The sequence below is a fragment of the Acanthaster planci genome, linkage group LG11, assembly GCF_054643075.1.
Source record: "Acanthaster planci isolate LZ-2023a linkage group LG11, COTS_SCS, whole genome shotgun sequence".
NCBI classification, from domain to species: domain Eukaryota; kingdom Metazoa; phylum Echinodermata; class Asteroidea; order Valvatida; family Acanthasteridae; genus Acanthaster; species Acanthaster planci.
In genome coordinates, this window is record NC_141787.1 from 460951 (window position 1) to 478313 (window position 17363).

The 17363-nt window shown below is 38.7% G+C and overlaps 2 protein-coding genes across 3 annotated transcripts in view; one reads left to right on the forward strand and one right to left on the reverse strand.

The window, feature by feature from the left end:
- The window catches only part of fam20b (FAM20B glycosaminoglycan xylosylkinase), a 49831-nt gene extending 33182 nt beyond the window's left edge, over positions 1–16649 (forward strand). The window contains exons 1-10 of one of the 2 annotated variants that reach the window (XM_022233297.2): positions 10471–10656; positions 10862–11058; positions 11184–12275; positions 12677–13409; positions 13601–13687; positions 13973–14082; positions 14244–14418; positions 14739–14930; positions 15106–15165; positions 15392–16649. In XM_022233297.2, the coding sequence (XP_022088989.2) occupies positions 12808–13409; positions 13601–13687; positions 13973–14082; positions 14244–14418; positions 14739–14930; positions 15106–15165; positions 15392–15599 (1434 nt within the window). In that variant the 5' untranslated portion in view covers positions 10471–10656; positions 10862–11058; positions 11184–12275; positions 12677–12807 and the 3' untranslated portion in view covers positions 15600–16649. Of the gene's footprint in view, positions 1–10470; positions 10657–10861; positions 11059–11183; positions 12276–12676; positions 13410–13600; positions 13688–13972; positions 14083–14243; positions 14419–14738; positions 14931–15105; positions 15166–15391 lie in introns of those variants that run through there. The other variant, XM_087143684.1, reaches the window with a different exon arrangement.
- On the reverse strand, positions 131–10216 carry LOC110978350 (TAR DNA-binding protein 43-like). The gene is made up of 6 exons (XM_022233288.2): positions 9801–10216; positions 5069–5235; positions 4657–4794; positions 4135–4332; positions 3828–3927; positions 131–3482 (listed from the first exon to the last, which is right to left on the reverse strand). The coding sequence occupies exons 1-6, from the start codon at positions 10039–10041 to the stop codon at positions 2824–2826; spliced, it is 1503 nt and encodes a 500-aa protein (XP_022088980.1). The 5' UTR covers positions 10042–10216; the 3' UTR covers positions 131–2823.
- Positions 16650–17363: the final 714 nt, after the last annotated feature.

The following is a 17363-nucleotide window of genomic DNA, read 5'->3' on the forward strand; positions in this document are numbered from 1 at the left end:
GTGTTTCCTCATGCACAACCTCAAATCCCAACTGGTCTATTCTGTTACACTCATGATAATCTATCACCTCAAATCCAGACAGTACAAGGTGTAAACTATCACACTCTAATAACACAGGCTCATAACATACTTTAAATGATCACATGACATCACACTGATTTTATTGGTCATCAACACTGACATCACAGCCTTTACCTTTCAACATACCGGCATGAAAGCAGGACTACAAACTTCTCTGTCGCTAGGCAAGCTGTGCAAACACTAATACGTATTGACAAGTTCATACACAGACTTTAAATTAAACTGTAGTTAAAATTTCATACTACACCACAGAATGTCCTTGTCAGAACTGTTCACATGATTTTTAAAACATTGTCTGAGATTCCAAATATCCTGCTGCACAAATCCTTGGAAGATTCCAACTCACAGCTTTTCTCTCACATCATTCAGTCCTTTCCTTAATATTTCTGCTTGGGAACATCACATAATAAACACTGCTCAATGAAGCACATTTTGGGTTTGTTTCCTAAAATTTAGATGACCAATTTCATTAACCACTTCGGGCTGGGGGCAGTTATCAATGTTGGTGATGCTGGAACGGGATAATTATCATTTTTTCTGCTTTCAAAATTCTTTAAAAATTCATACCTTCATTTACTGGACACTTACACCCACACAAAGGACTGTCTGGGTTTCTACTCTAATCCGATAGACAACATGTATTGACGTACTGAGTACTTCAGCCAGGCCTGCCGCCTTGTAAAAAGAGCCCAGATTGTGTGCTGTTACGTAATTTTCTTTTGTTCCCGAAACTGGCACAGTTTCAATAGGGACCAAATTAGCATGCAGCGGTACTGTGTGGCTCATCACTACAGTGCTGGAGGGCTCTTGTCCTCAGTGGTAATCCGCTCGCACTGAATGCCACAAACAGTAGTATACTGTTTCAAAACACCGCCGGATTATCTCCACCATTGACAATGAACAAACGTAAGTAATGCCCAGCTGCCTGGTCTTTTGTTATGAATACAGTCTTTTGTTACAAGGCCCAGTTCCCATTGTCTGATTTCGGACACCCTGGCTGTGCATATAAAGAATACAAGTTAGAAACCAGGCTCCCCGGCAGCAAGTGGTTAAGACATACAAATTCAATAACTTCATGCAGTCCAGTTAGCTGTATACCATGTGGTGACACACGAGCTAATAAAGTGATTTGAGCAAGCCAGAACAACAAAAAATACATCGTAATAAAAGGGTATTCATGAGTGGACTTGAAAAACTTGCTCTGTGGTGATGGTTTTACACGCATACTTGAGGCAATGGCTAAGACAAGGCATAAAGTACAAGCTTTATTCTCTGCACACAGTCCTTCACATTGATTTGCCAACATTTACCAGTCTGGTGCATGCTAAAAGGTTTCAGATTTACTTTCAAAAGTCCTTTAGTTCATCCTTTGACCACTGAGGCATCTTTTTTGGTTTGAGCTCACATCCATTTCATTTTTTGCAACATGAATGTGGTTTTAAACCGCATTATCTAGATCTACTTTAAATTCTGACAACCTTTTCTCACAGCTAATACTTAATGAGCACAAACAATCTACAATATACCTCACACTTGGGCTCTTTCCCAAACTCCGGAGGGTGACCAAATACTGACATCGGAGAGGTCACATAAAAATCCTTTTTTGACTGAATACATGTACAGTGTATATACAAAACCTACGTCCAAAGCACCCATTCATTTTGCAGCCTTATTTGAAGGCAATGCACTGATTTCGTCTGATCAGCATTTCACATTATTGTCACTGTGCAGGTCATGACCACTTTGCACTTTGTGCCAATTACATACAAACTGAACTAAAATGAGGCTCACACATTTGAAAACAAATTCCAAAGTTCAGACTAATAAAATTCTTCTATCCCTTATCAGAACTATTTCAATCCCCAATGAATAGTTCTCCAATCTCTCAATAAAAATCTTCAATCCATGCTTACCGTTTCACTGATCAGCCTTTCATAATCTCATCCATAATTTCTGATCCTTCACATCTGTAACATCTTATGTCCATTTCTAATGCCTCACGTTGCTTTTAAATATCCCTCTTACTTCTGATCCTTAAAGATTCATCCAGTTCTAGAGCTTTTTAATCAGCATTTTAATCAGCACTTTCTCCTGCATGAGCGCATCAGTGCCACAACATTTATCCTCTATTTCAAAACTGGTCAACAGCCATCTACATGATAGCACACAATCCTATCACACTGATATCAATTCAGAAAAACAGTCTGTTGTGTATACGCACATCCCAGTGTGTATATACACAATTGTCTCACATAGGCTTTGCCTGAATCAAATCCCCCAAATCCCCCCACCCCAACTATGCCACAACCCCCCCCCAACATACACACACATCGTATTAAAAAAAAGGCCAAGGTAAAATACTCCATTTTGGCTATTATATATATTTGCACCTGTGTTAACAATTAAGACGTCAAGTCTGACACTGATTGATGATTACTGATGTAAAGTAGTGTAATGCTGACCTTTGTTCATGGTGATGATCTGTTATTTGAATTGGAAAAGCACACTTCATAGCAGTCCATGAAAGTTGGTAAAAAGAATAATGCGACAGCAACAAGCTTGGAGAAATACTGACAGGTGAAATCCATTATCTTCAATAAACAGCAGAGCACAGTTCATGCTTGATGTAATATTCCATCGATTTCAAATTGGCTGAGCACAAAACATCAAAGGAAGATAACCACTGAAGTTGAGAGATCTAGTGAGATGTCTACTTTGGACAGTAGAGTACAACTCTACATGCTACCAGCCACTGCCTCCACTTTTACTCTCTCCCATTAGATACCCAGGACTTCCTGTTTCCCCTACACTAGACTGGCCAGACCCCCATCCTAAGGATTGCTGCCCTGATCCATATCCCCCGCTACTGTTTGGTGTCTGCATGACTGGGTTAGACACCTGCGATGATTGACTGCCTTGTGACATAGCCACCTGTGACTGCTGCGATTGCTGCTGGGGTTGCTGCTGAGGTTGCTGGTTGCCTTGCTGCTGCTGTTGCTGCTGTTGCTGCTGCTGTTGCTGTATGCCCTGCTGCATGCCTTGAGCCAGCATGTTGCTCATCATGCCCCAGCCTGCTTGGCTGAGCGCCGCAAGCATTGCTTGGTTCCAGGGGAAATTCCCCATCTGTCCAGGACCCTGCCCGCCTGGGTTACCGCCCATACCACCTCCCATACCGCCCCCCATACCACCTCCCATACCCCCGCCCATACCCCCACCCATCCCCCCACCAACGTTGGACGTACATGTATTTACCTGATTCCCTGGTCCCCCTATACTACCTTGGTCTCTGTCTCGGTACCCGTCTCCTCCTCTCGTTCCAATTTTGCCGCCCCCTCGTCCTCGACCACGCCCACTCTGTGAGTAATCCCCTCGGGAGTAGTATCTGCCTTGGTCTGAATAGCCTTGACAAGAAAAAACAAAAGAGATCCCAAATTACAGGAGCTTCTAAAAACCAAAAAAACCTAAAACATTAAAGGAGTACAACCACCTTGGAAGTGGATGATTCTGGGTACAAGACCTGCTATGCCCTCCTAGGCACACCCGTATCCTCAGTACACCAAGTGCTGTGACTGCACAAAGGGGTACACCCTGTTGGTACCTCTGTGTAATGTACCAGTCCGTGAGTACATTCCATAAGCTGTATTCAGGTAACCTGTGGGTTTACCTACATGTACCTTTCCCCTTACGTTACCCTTAACATGGGTAGAGCCCATAAGGTGCTATGGGGTACCCAGCTGGTTACTTACCTCCCCCTCCTCCGTACCCATAGCCAGAATAATGGTCGTCTCCTTGCATTCTAATCTTGGGATTCTTAGGCTCAGCGCGATTCACTTGTAGACTTGCACCCTACAAAATGCAACAGCAAGGGACGGAAAAGGTTAACGAACATCATTGTGACATTGTTGATGGTAACTAGTTTTTGCTAAGCCAAATAGTACTGTGCTAGGCAAACTGTTTTTATTAGCAACAGCATGAAACTTACCCAAATCGGGATACTTCTAAGAGTGCATGTCACAATAAGTAGAATAAGAGTAGAAATGAATGTCCACATACCTTATAAATGTGGTCTTCACTGGCAACAACCGATGCTACATCAGACCTCAAGAATGTCACAAAGCCAAAACAGCGATAGGGCTTTGGAATGTAGACATCTGTAACTTCACCGTACTTAGAGAAGTAGTTGTACAAGTCCTCTTTGGTCATGTCTTGTGGCATACGACCCACAAACATCTTTTTGGAGTCTTGGGAATTCTACAATGACAACAATGCCAAGACTTTGTCATGCATATCTGTTAAAGGAAGTGGCAGCAATAATCAGAAATGATTTAAGTCATAGTTGTGATGATAATATTGGTGATAGTGAGGAGATGCACAGCACATGTGCGAAAGAGTTGATGGTGATCTTCGTAATGAACATAACATCCATGTTCACAAGAAACTTAAGAACTTTAATCTGCATTGACTTGTATCGATTTTATTATCGGCTAAAATATGCGACAGGTTACACAGGTATAGAGACTACTCAAGTAAATGTGCATACATGTCAGCACTGAATTCTTCCAATTCATTAATTACCTTTGAATCAGGTATTTTGACATCACAGTATCTGCCATCAATGTTGTGTCTCTGGGATACCACTGAGCACTGTACTTTGTAATCTTTGAATCTCACAAAACCAAAGCCTTTGGATTGGTTTTCCAAGTTCTTTTTGATCTGGAATAAAACATAAAACAAGGAAAAAATAGATACATTGCTTACTTGTGTAGGAATCCTTGCAGCGTAAACAGATCAAGTACATGCATAAGCAATTGGTTGGTCTGACACTAACTGAATCCGCAGACTTCAGCAGACAAACACAACAGGGTGCATGGTGAAAGGTTCGGTACATTGTAGGGATTGGTACTTAGTTTAGGCTAATGCTCCAAACCTCTTTTCCCCTGTCCTTGGCATCAAATGTATCCATTATGTAGTTTTTCATTTTACATACCTCACACATGAGAACTTCACCAAAATTCTTCTCAAAGTATTCCCTCATGCTAGCTACTGTTGTCTTCCATGCTAAGCCTAGTACAATGAGGTCAACAGTTTTATTTTCTACACGACGGGTTTTAGCAGAATTGTTCTCACTACTGTCATCTCCTTTGCGCTTGTTATCTGTGAGTAAAAGAAAGAGAATTCGAAAATGCAAAAACAGAATTCAGAATTAAATTTGGATTTTGAATGTTGTTAGCCTGTCATGCCTGTAAACTAAATAAACAACGGCAGTTCTCTATATTGCATATTAAAATTTAAGACCTGTGACCCTTTATGAAATATACAAATAATTTTGTTGTAACACTCAGCATGCCTGGTGCAAATCAATATTAAACATTGCTATTGTATTACATAATAACTAAAATCAGTATTGATACTGACATGCATACATAAATGTATATAGTTGACAACTTTATTCTTCAACTCAAGAGTATAAAACATGTTCAAAGTTTAGGCTAGGCACTGGCCTACATATAGGGACCGCAACGGTCTACTGCGCACATCATCTGCGCACGTACAGTTTTGTGTACAAAAGTTTGGTTTCGCGTCTCCAAACCGGAACTCTCCGGTTTGAACCGGTTCTTCCACACAGCACCATTCTCAAATCGCTTCGTTTTTCACACACGGCAAGCTGACGACTTCCGTCAGCACCTCGTCGAAGTTTTGGCGAAGTTCGCCCGATTTTTCTTCGAAATACGGCCGTGAAAAGGAGGTTGGTTCTTCTACAAGCGATTTTGGAGCATTTCTGTCGTATATACAAGAAACTAGTGTCCATTTTTGAAATTTTCAGGTTATAAATACCCTTAATCATTTGGACTTGTATAAAAGACTGTGAGCGCATTTGACCGCCGAGCGAAATAAGTTAGCGTATCACGCCGAGTGACCGCCATGGGACCAACGCGTCGCACGGTCTGTCAACAATCGTGTGTGCGCGGTGGTGTAGCCGCGTTGTTTCGTACAGCGCGCAGCGCGGAGCTTTTTTCACGCACCTTTGCATTTTGTGTAACATCATTTTTGATGAAGATTTGTTTGGGGAAATGACTTTGAAACCAACATTTATCAGCTCTTACATCTATACATGAATATGTCGATGTTAATTTTTTTTTGGAATATGAAATGACTGTCGACATGCACACCATGGGTGAAATGATGAATGAACCTGGAATTTTATGAGACTTCAATAAAGAAAGGCTGAATAGGAAGGACAAAAGACTTAACAATATTTATTTCAAAGTTTTTATTGTTAACTTTAATGTATTTAAAAAAATTACACCGAATCATTTAAGTTAAAATCATGTTTTTCATATCTGAGTGTTCTGTCCAAGTTTTTTTTTTTACTTTATATTTTGGATGAAAACTGAAATTTTGAAAAATTTCTTCGAAGTTTTTTAAATAAGTGGAGCTCTACATCTAAAAATCTTCGAGAGAAAGACGTGGTCATTTGTATGGTGGATGTTTGTCATATGAAATGCCCCAAACATTCTGGTTTGCTTTACTGTTGCTTGGTAAGTCATTTGAATGTTTAGTTTTGATTCTTTTCTATTTATGTTATAATTGCCTTTTCACAATCTTTATTTGTTTACATAATATGTTAACACTGTATGCTTAATTGATTAATATCCTTCAATTTTGTGATTTATTGAAAGAAGATTCCTTTAATAAAACAAACTATTCGGCAGATATTTGGAATTATGAAGTCTTCTTTTTCTGTCCGTTTTTAAACAGCCCATTTCCTTCAAAGTCACGGGCATCCCAACTCAGTTGTGGCGATCCAGGATTGGATGAAACGCCAAAACAGGGTGATGTTTAAATGACATACACAGTTACTGATGCAGAGTACAACAACTTTGTCTTAGGTTTAAGAGAAATGGTTTCAAAAAGTGCTGGGGATACCCTTACAACTTTTAAGAAGATTCAAGACGATATCACAGACATCAGCCATGGAAAAGACGATGTAGGTTCTAAAATACTGTGTGAGATTAAGAACACAATGAGTGATCGTGCTGCTACTGAATCTAAGTTCAATGCAATCCTCCAGTCTTATAGAGAGTCATGCCTTCCTAAAAATAACAGATAACTGGGATTCTTTAAGCAAGACTGCCAAGCAAAAGTTGATTGAAATGAACAATTTCTTCTGTGGACTTCACCTCCTAGTTTCAATGGCAGAAACAATTTCAGCATTGTGTAAACAATTTGTTTATTGATGCAGCAACTTCTTTAGCCGATGGGGGAGTCAGTTCAAACAACCACACGTGATGACATGAATGTAACAATTCCATTGCTAGTCGGTAAAACTGTCAGCCACTACTTTGCTTCTGGGGATGGGGAGAGACAGATGTACACGGGTGAAGTCATTAGTCAGGTTCCTGGGTTTCCTCACTGGTTCAACATCACATAAGATGACGATGAAGCTGTGTACTCATACAAACTTGTTGAGGATTACAGAGATGGCAACTTGGAAATTGTTCCCTCCTAATCCACTCGTAACTACATAAAGAGAAAATAATGCATTTCAATGTGTTCAATATTAAATAGCATCTGAATCTGTTCTTATCACCATTGTTCCTGTATGTTGAAAAGGGTCTTCATTCACTCCTCATTTTCAATTTCTGATCGTAGGACATAATGGATGCCTATATCCTCGAAGTAGACCTACTTGTACATAAAGAAATTGTTCTTTCTAGGACTTCTGTAAACTTCATTCTTGCCTTAATGTTCTTAAGTGTCAGCAATAAGAAAACTAAGCTATATCAGAGAAAATCAGACAAACTGTATTATTAAAATCATGCAAGGAACTGGTTCACCTACCAGCAGTTAACTTCTTACAGTTTGTTAAACGGATGAAACCACAACTGGTGCTTAGAAAGCTGACTTACTTTCCAGCAACTTTGAAGAATTAACCGTGTTTTCCTTTCAAAAACAAGCCAGAAGTAAGAATGTGAGATGAAGTTAGGATTATAAAATAAATGTGATTGGATTTGAAACTAAACTCAAAATGAACCAAGATGCACGTGTATTGCATGTACATGTACATGCATATATAGTTTTAATATGACTTTATTGCTCGTTACATAATACAGGTCCCTTTTTATCTGTATTCATTGCATGGGATGTGTGAACAATTTCAATACATGCATACTGTTCATTTACATGTCATCCGTAGAGCAATGCATTACTTTTGTGTTACAGTTCATGGCCCTGAATACACATGTACATGTACGTGAAACAAAACTCATTCGTTTTAGAAAATGTGTTGAATCTCTTAATGTATGCTCTTGGCTACCCGAACTTTTGTCTGTATTAATACATACTTCAGGGCAACCAACTGCACTAAATTACTGTGTGGTAATAAATAGATGGTTCATTTGAACCAAACAGAAACGTTAAAGTATGTCAAACTTCAAAGATTCTAGAATTTGACTTGTTTCAGATTTTAGATTTAAGATTTTATTATCTTCCTAATGTTTTATCCTGTTGAGGGTTTAATGTGACAAGAAAAATGCAATATCATTGTGTACATACATGTACTGTTAAAAATGGTCCCTGATCTGAAGTTAAAATTTCTTAAACTGTGCTGTTGCTATCACCATGAAAATTTCAACTGAATTAATCGTTTCCATAGCAACTGGTTACTGCCAGTATTAGGCTTAAGCATACTTTTCAGTAATACTGTACATCTAAACATTGGAAAAAGAAAAGTATGGCTAACATACTTTTTTATTCCACCTAAACACTGGAAACAGAAAAATATGGCTAACATAAAGAAAATGGCAATTTTCTCGCCTTTTCATGTCTAAAGATATGGCAAATTAACTTATTTTATACAAAGTTTTTTGTCTGTTTCTATGGCAACCTTCTCCAAAAATCTACCTTTAGAATTGTTATGAATCCTTAAAATTGGAAAGAGATGTTAATCTATTGGAATATAGTGAAAACAGGATCCGTTTAGCATTTTCATATCCGAAGATATGGAAGCTTCAATTTGTTTACTACATTGTTTACTACACTATAAATTAGTAAACAAATGCTGTCGTAAATAACTCATTAATCGTAATCCCAATTTTAATCCAATTTCAAGTCAGGGTGATTCATCAGTTTTTCATTGATATTATGAAGTTTGAACTGTAAAATTGGGGCTCATTACAACCAATTGAGGAAAAACGTAAATAGCCGCGTTTCCATGACAACCCTATTTGTAAACAAAATTCCACACATAGATTTATGTGTACAACATACACTGTGCATACAATTTTGTTGATTCAAAAAAGAACGGCTGAAAATAAATGAGCAACAGAGATGTTTTCTGTGACTCAATTTGTTTATCATTTTGTTTACTGCTGTAAACACACAAAATGTGGCTCTACTTTAACCATGATCTCCATTAAGAAAAAGAACGAAAAATTCCCATTTTCAGAAAATTCAAATCGCCATATCTCAGCAACGCCTCGACCAAATACAGACATATTGGTATCAATGTGCTCAGAATTATCCCCTCTTTCAACACAACACAGTCATAAAGCTTATAGAGCAACTTCAAAAATCCCATTTCTGTCCCTACTACATATATATAGTGGTAGGCCCTTCTTGAACCTTCTATACTGATTTCAGTTTTCTTATTTTAAATGTTTCAATTATTTACACGGACACGACGGTTGTCAATTGAGCTTTGGAGAGTAGAGCATTACCTTTAGGGAAGACTGCTATGTAAAGATGGTCTCCCCATACATCATCCGGTGGTTGTATTCTTCCTTCCACGACCCGTAGTCCTCTCAGACTTCGTGTGCCTGGGTTACGGTACTTCAGCCCGGAGGCGCACGGGAACTGCGCGGTCAGCGTACTCAGCAACATTGTGCCGTCCGGCTCAACCGGTAACTCTATCACTTCAGGATCGGACTCGTCCTCAACGACACGGATATACGCCGCCATGTCTTTAAGTCTGTTCACCTAGGGATACTATAAGCCTGTGTGATATATCCTCACCATTCGGGGCAGAAAAAGAAAGACTCAAGAAGAAGAAATTGTAACTTTTCCAATATTTCACTCACCGAATCCACTCATTTCTTTTGCCCATTTCGGTAGTTGGGTAAAACTCAGATGGATTTACGTTACATGATTCTGCTGAACAGGGTGCCAGACTTAATTTTTGTTGAGGGCGCTCGACTAAATGACCGGTGTGCCTTTTCTTGTCTACAAAGTTAGAGAACATCTCTAATGTTGATTTTGATGGATGCTCCATTCACAAGCATTCCGAGTCGGCGAAAAGCCCGGGCCTACTACCCGCAGAATTTACAAACCAATTCATATCTTTATCGCGCTTTCATTGTGACGGATGGTGTAGCTTAATTTTTTTTCAGTAACATAATTGAAACCTCTTTCCGAGTTTTTCACTTTGTTTATAAAATTAAGTCAAGAATATTCAAATTGATCAGTGACTTCAAATAGGACATGATGCCGCTGTGTGACATACAAACCAACATGACAGATATTAATAAAGAGTTTGTGCTTCAACTTCGTGGAATTATATCACATCAGATTGGAAAGGTAGGTCAAACTGAGGATCTAGCCTAGCCGTGCTCATAAGAAAGATAGATATGGCAAGGCGGGAAAACTCCTGTCATGAAACGTGACGTACTATAATGTGCTAGTTTGTCAAAATTAGTAGACCCGAACATGAACATAACGTCGGGCCGATGAAATCAACAATTAACTGAGTTAATGTTATGATTTCTCATTTATTTCTGTCTAGCCAATGACAATGAAGGTGAAAACAGGAGTGCTGATGTTCGTTGGTGACGGAGCGGCTTCCGTTCCGGGAATAAATCGTTCAGATCCAATTATGTTGATCCAGCTTCACGGAGCATTCATTGATGATGTTGAGAACAAACAAATCTCCGGAATCATCTTCGAATGTACGTCAAAGGAACTTGGCATTCGGACAGATAGGTAAAGTTCTTTATATTTTGTTATACCCGGTACTCAAGTGAATAAAGGAATCCTCCCTTACGGCAGTAGGCCTACTGAGGAAGTGCTCATTATCAAAACGGCATGATGATTTTCCCTTTTTTCAGGATTGGTTTGGTGTTTCACTACCTACCTCCGACTCATGTAGGCTTGTCCGGGGGTCAGTTGGTGCAAGACTTTCTGCCTGAAGCTAGACTGAAACAACTCATTGTATGGAGGTTGTGAACTAATGAACAGTGTAATGCTTGGACAGGAAGGGGGCGGACAAAGACTATCAGATACGGTCACAGCCACAGGAGTGATTCGAAAAGAAAATTCGCAGATTGCTTCTTCTGTAATATATTAAACCATCCATTCAGGTGTTACAGTGACTTACGTTCTGTGATTGAGTTTTTTTTTGGTTAATTAATTAACTTTTTTTAATGTTGTGACAAATTGTATACCCATCATGCCTGTTAGTTCATTAGTTTTATCTCATTTCTGCACTCATCACTCCATTATTATCTACTTTATTATTTAAATATTATTTACACTAGTTGGTACACAAAATTTCTATTTAATTCTGATTTTATATATAACGAAAATAATTCTGATTTATTTGTCATCCTCCTTCACAGGTTTAATCTTAGTCTAAGGTTTTTCATGTTTTGTTGATAATTATGCTACCAGGTATCCCGCACTCGACAAGGAACTTTATAGCACTTCCCCTGACTGTTGTAACTGTGCATTGTACATGTTACATGTATTTGTTTATTTTTGTATTCGTAGTGAAGAAATAAAGTGAAATTGAAATTGAAATGGTACTGAAACTAAATTTAAGTCCGTTTTCCCATCATAAGATGGCGATGTCGATCGTCCTATGAAAGACTTGAGGGCGCTGTTGAAGTTGACCGGTTCAGTTGTGACTGCAAAAAAGTGTTGTGTTGGCCTACGGTTTGATCTAACGGTGATGGCGAACTATTTCAATATTTTGCAAAGTCGTTTCAGTAGTCTTTTGTGGAAAATTGCGTATTCCAAAGCTATGTGTGCTGTGGTTGAATAATTGGAGGGACTGGTGGAAATAAGTAGAGCTGGCTCTATGTTGATATCCGCTACCAAAGCTCACCAACTTGATGTTCACCTCGTCACGAGCATCATGCACACTGCTTGTCGTTGGGCCGAACGTTAATTTAGCAAATTTCAAGCTCGTGCAGTTGCAGGTACATTTTCCTTTTTTATTTTCTTTTTTTTTGTGTGTTGCCTGCTTTTGATGGTTTTTCTTTTTAGAAATTTCACAAATATACTGCTTATACTGAAAAATTGTGAATTTATTAATGTTTTTTGCGTTACATTGTATTTGCAAATTATCCTGATAACCGTTTTGATTGCATTGTGAATGCTGGATTTTGTACAGTAAGAATGTCTCTCACTTGAAAAAGAATAAAATCAGTCATTTTTAACATACGTAAGAATGGATATCTGACATGTGACTACTCAAGAATCTCTTTTCTGAAATGCAAGAGGGAATTTTTAATCTGTTTACACTCATTTACAAAGTGGGAAATAAACCAAAGGCATGATGGCATTAATAATTTCTGGTTCGTTCATTTCGTTCTTTCAGATAGCGATTAGTGAAGACAGTTACAGCTTGAGACTAAAAGAGCCACGGTGAAATGTGAACACAGTAAATCCACACCGTTAGTGAAGAGGAACCAGTATTAGTGAAAGAAAGATGTTCTGCTAGATCACAGGATGTGGTTCAAACGAAGGAGAATTTTCATAGTAGCCTCTGTCTTTATCTTGACATGGCTGGTGATTATCATGTATACCCCATCTCCTTCAGGAAGTCAGAAAAATAGCTACCATGCTTCCAAACGCGGAGCCAATCAACTGAAATTTGCCCCGAGTGGGGCTAAGCACTTGTCCAAACTACCCAGAATTAAAATTGTGGATGTCAACGAGAATCCCTCCGAAGATGAAGAAGAAAATAAGATTGAAAGGCAACTTCGAGATGCACGAAAAGGTTTCATTGAAACCAAAAACCTAACATTTAGTCAGATTGATGTTCTGGATGGCAAAAATGTTGACACTAAAGCATTGTTAGATTTGGAGTCAGATCTTATACCTCACGACTTAGCAGAGGGTTTCGGAACCCCAGGTGCGCTATGGAACTTAGCTGGGAGTTGGGTAAACTCCAGGCAAATTACACCTCCGGACAATCCTGATTTGGGAGTGGTTATGAATGCTATAGCAACTAGACCTATCATTAAGGCCGACATCGGCTATAAAGGCACCCAGCTAAAGGCGCGACTGGAGTTATCTGGAAGACAATGGGTTGTCTTCAAACCAGGAAGGTTAGTATGTGACTCTACACTGAAGCAGGGGAAGCAATGGATGACACAAAAGTCTTGGAAACGGTCTGCTTTATACATGTGCCTGATTTTATGACAGTTTTTTGTCTTTTCAAATTTATAAATGTATCAAATTTCTGCATTCTGAAAACTGCTCTGAAATTTGCCTTGTGCTTTTGAAAATGTCCCATTAGATACAAGAGAGATTATATTGTCGAAGGGACGCCATATGCAGGATATGATAGACACACAGGCGAGATCGCAGCATTCCATCTAGATAGGTAAGGGGTCTATGGACAATTCAATAATGTAGTTTACAGATCGGGAGTTATTCTTAAAGATTTGGATATAAGAGACCTGCAAACAAGCAATTGAAAAATGGGAGTTGCATAATTACTTATACTCCTATGCATAGATTTAAATAGTATACTTTTAAAATCTACCAAAGTGTAACATCTGGTTTTGATAGAATTTGATTGATCCAGGACTGGAGTACTGTGTGTGTTACTTTATATAGAAACGATGTTTTGAGTTCGATGTCATGTGATTGCTGTTTTTCTGAACAGGGTTTTAGGTTTTCATAGAGCTCCCATTGTCGTGGGAAGACGAGTGAATCTACGGTCAGAAGTTATGCCAGTGGCATCACAGAGTCTGCTGGATACATTTGTGAATCAGGGTGAGCAGAGATAGATTCTAACTCCAATAGAATCCACTAACAGCAAAACTTTGAAGCAATAATTGCTCTGATTAATATCAAACTATAGGAGAAATGACCTTGGTTAATCTTGTAGATTCCAGCTGGATTGAGACACATTTGTACCCTTCTCTTTTTGTCAGGAAACCAGACTTGTTTCTATGGTAAGTGCTACTACTGCAATCCAGGGGAGCCAGCCTGTGCCGATGAGAATGACATAATGGAAGGGTCAGTGACTTTGTGGTTGCCGAAAAACAAGAAACTCAAGAAGTGGCATCATCCATGGTCCAGGACCTACAAGGAAAACAAGAAAGCACAGTAGGTTGAGACTTCTTCTCTAAACCCACGTGTAGTTCAGCTGCTCTGGAAACTTGTACTGGTTCTCTAACCAACAGGCAACATGGCCATACGGGTTGATGTGGAAAATTGAGATCTTTGCTCAAAGATAGAGAAAATTGCATTGACATTATGTACATGTAGCAGTCTCCTACAATGGTGTGGTTTTGTTCTCATAGTTTAGACAAGTCTGTAGTTTTCTGGAGGATGTGCTTTCTGAGCCAAGGAGCAGATTTAAGAGCTGACACAGTAAGTTGTATCATTCCTGAAGTTGGGAAATGTTTTTATTATTTTTGCCACAGGTGGGAATACGACGACAACTACTGCAAAGGCGTCCTTGAGAAGTATCCACTGGAAAAGCATCGACACATTGTTGATATTCTTGACACTGCAGCCTTTGATTATCTGATAGGAAATGCAGATAGGCATCAGTATGAAACCTTTGAAGCAGATGGACAGCAAGCTATGCTGCTTCTAATGGACAGTGCAAAAAGGTAAGGCAAAAAGAGGGCAGAATTGGAAGGTGTTATGAAAGGCGGTAAGATATGCATCTGAAAAAGTTTCTAGATTTACCCTAACAGCCAACGCTGATTGTTATTATTTTGTTTCTTGAGGGAAAGTTTGAAGATTTGTTTAGTCTGTACCAATAGTAACTTTCTTTTTCCCCAGCTTTGGTAATCCTCATCATGATGAGAGAAGTATTCTAGCTCCCTTGTATCAGTGCTGCAAGTAAGCCTTTCTCTTTTTTCAATTCATCTTATAAGCTTTTAGGAATGTTTCTGTGTTTCCTTGACGACAAATAGGTGTTTCAGAAATGAACTTGTGTATTTTCTAAACTTTGAACACTGTGATTTTCTAAACAATTGAAAATTTTTTTAAAACAAAAAATTAATGTAGCTTTGAAAATGGCATCATTTAAACCTTTAGCATTCTTTTAATCTGATCTGATTGTTAGGATTCGAGAAGCTACTTGGGATAAACTCCTCTCTCTTCAAAATGGCCGCCTCAGCAATGTGATGAGGAGAGTGCTATCCCATGATCCTCTGGCTCCCATCTTGACAGAGCTTCATCTTCAGGCAATGGATCGTAGACTCATAGCCGTCATAGCAACCATCCAGGAATGTCTTAGCAACCATGGAGCTGATTATGTTTTGCTCAGATGAGGTATATCGCCTTTAATGTCAACATCATGCATACGGTTTTTACCTAAATACATGTACGTGTACTGTCAATCTCATGCTCCAATAAACTTTAAACAGGCAATTTTAACTGGATGGTGTGTCAGATTCACAGATGCCATGCACAGAATCCACAGTGAGGTGTAAACTGAACTTAGTGCAGAATTCAGTAAAAATAGTAAGAAAAAGGAAATATTCCAGTAATTTCAAACAAGTTATCGTGAAATACATGAATTTTTTTGAAACTCCGAGTTTTCTGACACGTACTTTAGTCTATTATCCATTGCAGATAAAACTAATACTGCAGAATTGGAACATCTTATTTAAAGGTTTATTAGCTGTTTTTTGTTCTCTTTTTCCAATTTCAACAAGTACACTGTACTTAGTCCCAATACGGACATGCTTTTCAGATGTTTCATTTTGTACTTTGGGTATTGCTTGACATATCTCTTAGGATATTACAGGGTAAAACCAATATTTTTATATTTATAAAGTCTTAGATGGAATATGTTCAAATTTGAAATATCTGAATGGGGTAAAATAATGTCTTTAATGACTAAGACAACCTTCGTGGTTTAGTGCATTACAATGCAAATTTCCTAGTTAATTGAAGTTTTGAAACAGGCAGAAATCTATATGTAAGTGTACTTTGTATAAAGATGGGTTTTGCCTTGAATATGGCCAAAAAATTAGAACTGATTCGTTGTTAACCTGTTAAGTATGGTCTTATTTCCAAGAGATGAACATTAATTATTCACTTGAATCTAGAACTGCTAGTGGAATATTAAGCTGCTGCTTTTCAAAAATTATTACAAAAATTACTGGAGAACTCATAGATTTTTATTGTTTTTGAAGAAAACCTAAATGCCTGTCGCAAAGTTCCTGTTTTTTCTTTTTAATTTTTGCACAGAGGCTTCGAAGTTCGAAATCTATGAATGCTTATTTCATGTACGATTCCCACAAATAATGTGAATAGTTCAGAATCCCACCTTGACAGAAATAAATGAGATTAAAACTGTATTTTTGCCAAGAAAATGTTGGACTGGTGCTGTGTGTCATTGTAACGTCTCTTAAACCTGTATCCCCCATCACTGGATGCACCCCTTGATTGCTGGAATATTTGCCAGACTAGGTAGGCCCACCCAAATTGCAGCCTCCATGTACGTTTGACTGTGTGCTGTTTGCATCCGGTTTGGGACGACTCAGCCAACGATGAATTATAAAAAGTAACTGTCGAGAAAAGTCGGAATTCAAAAATGTCATGAACCTTCCTCCCCCTGAAATCATTTTGAAATTAAATGTATGTTTATTCCAATCAGCAACGTTTACTGAATAAGTAATTCCCTGATAATCAGAACTTTCGTGCTAAGTAGGAGCTTTACGTCAAAACACCGAGTGGGCATGCCCGCAAACTTGTCCCAGCCTTTGCCTCAAGCGTGAAGCTGACTTTAGGAAAAGCGCATGCGCGCCAATTTTACTAAGTTTAAGTTTGTGTTGTTTCAAGCGGAATCTTTATTAGTGTTAAACACGTTTAAGGAGAGCGTGTTGGCCTAATGGTTAGGATGTGGAATCTGTCTTACGATCATGTTGGAGGTCTTGGGTTCGATTCCTACCTTGGACAAGTTAATTTACTTCTATTTTTACTTCTAATTTACTAGTATAAAAGTGCAAAATTTCCATTTTATTTTATTTGGTTAACCTCGACAACCGCCACGGGATTCCGACCTACGCCAGGCTTTCCTGCTTTCG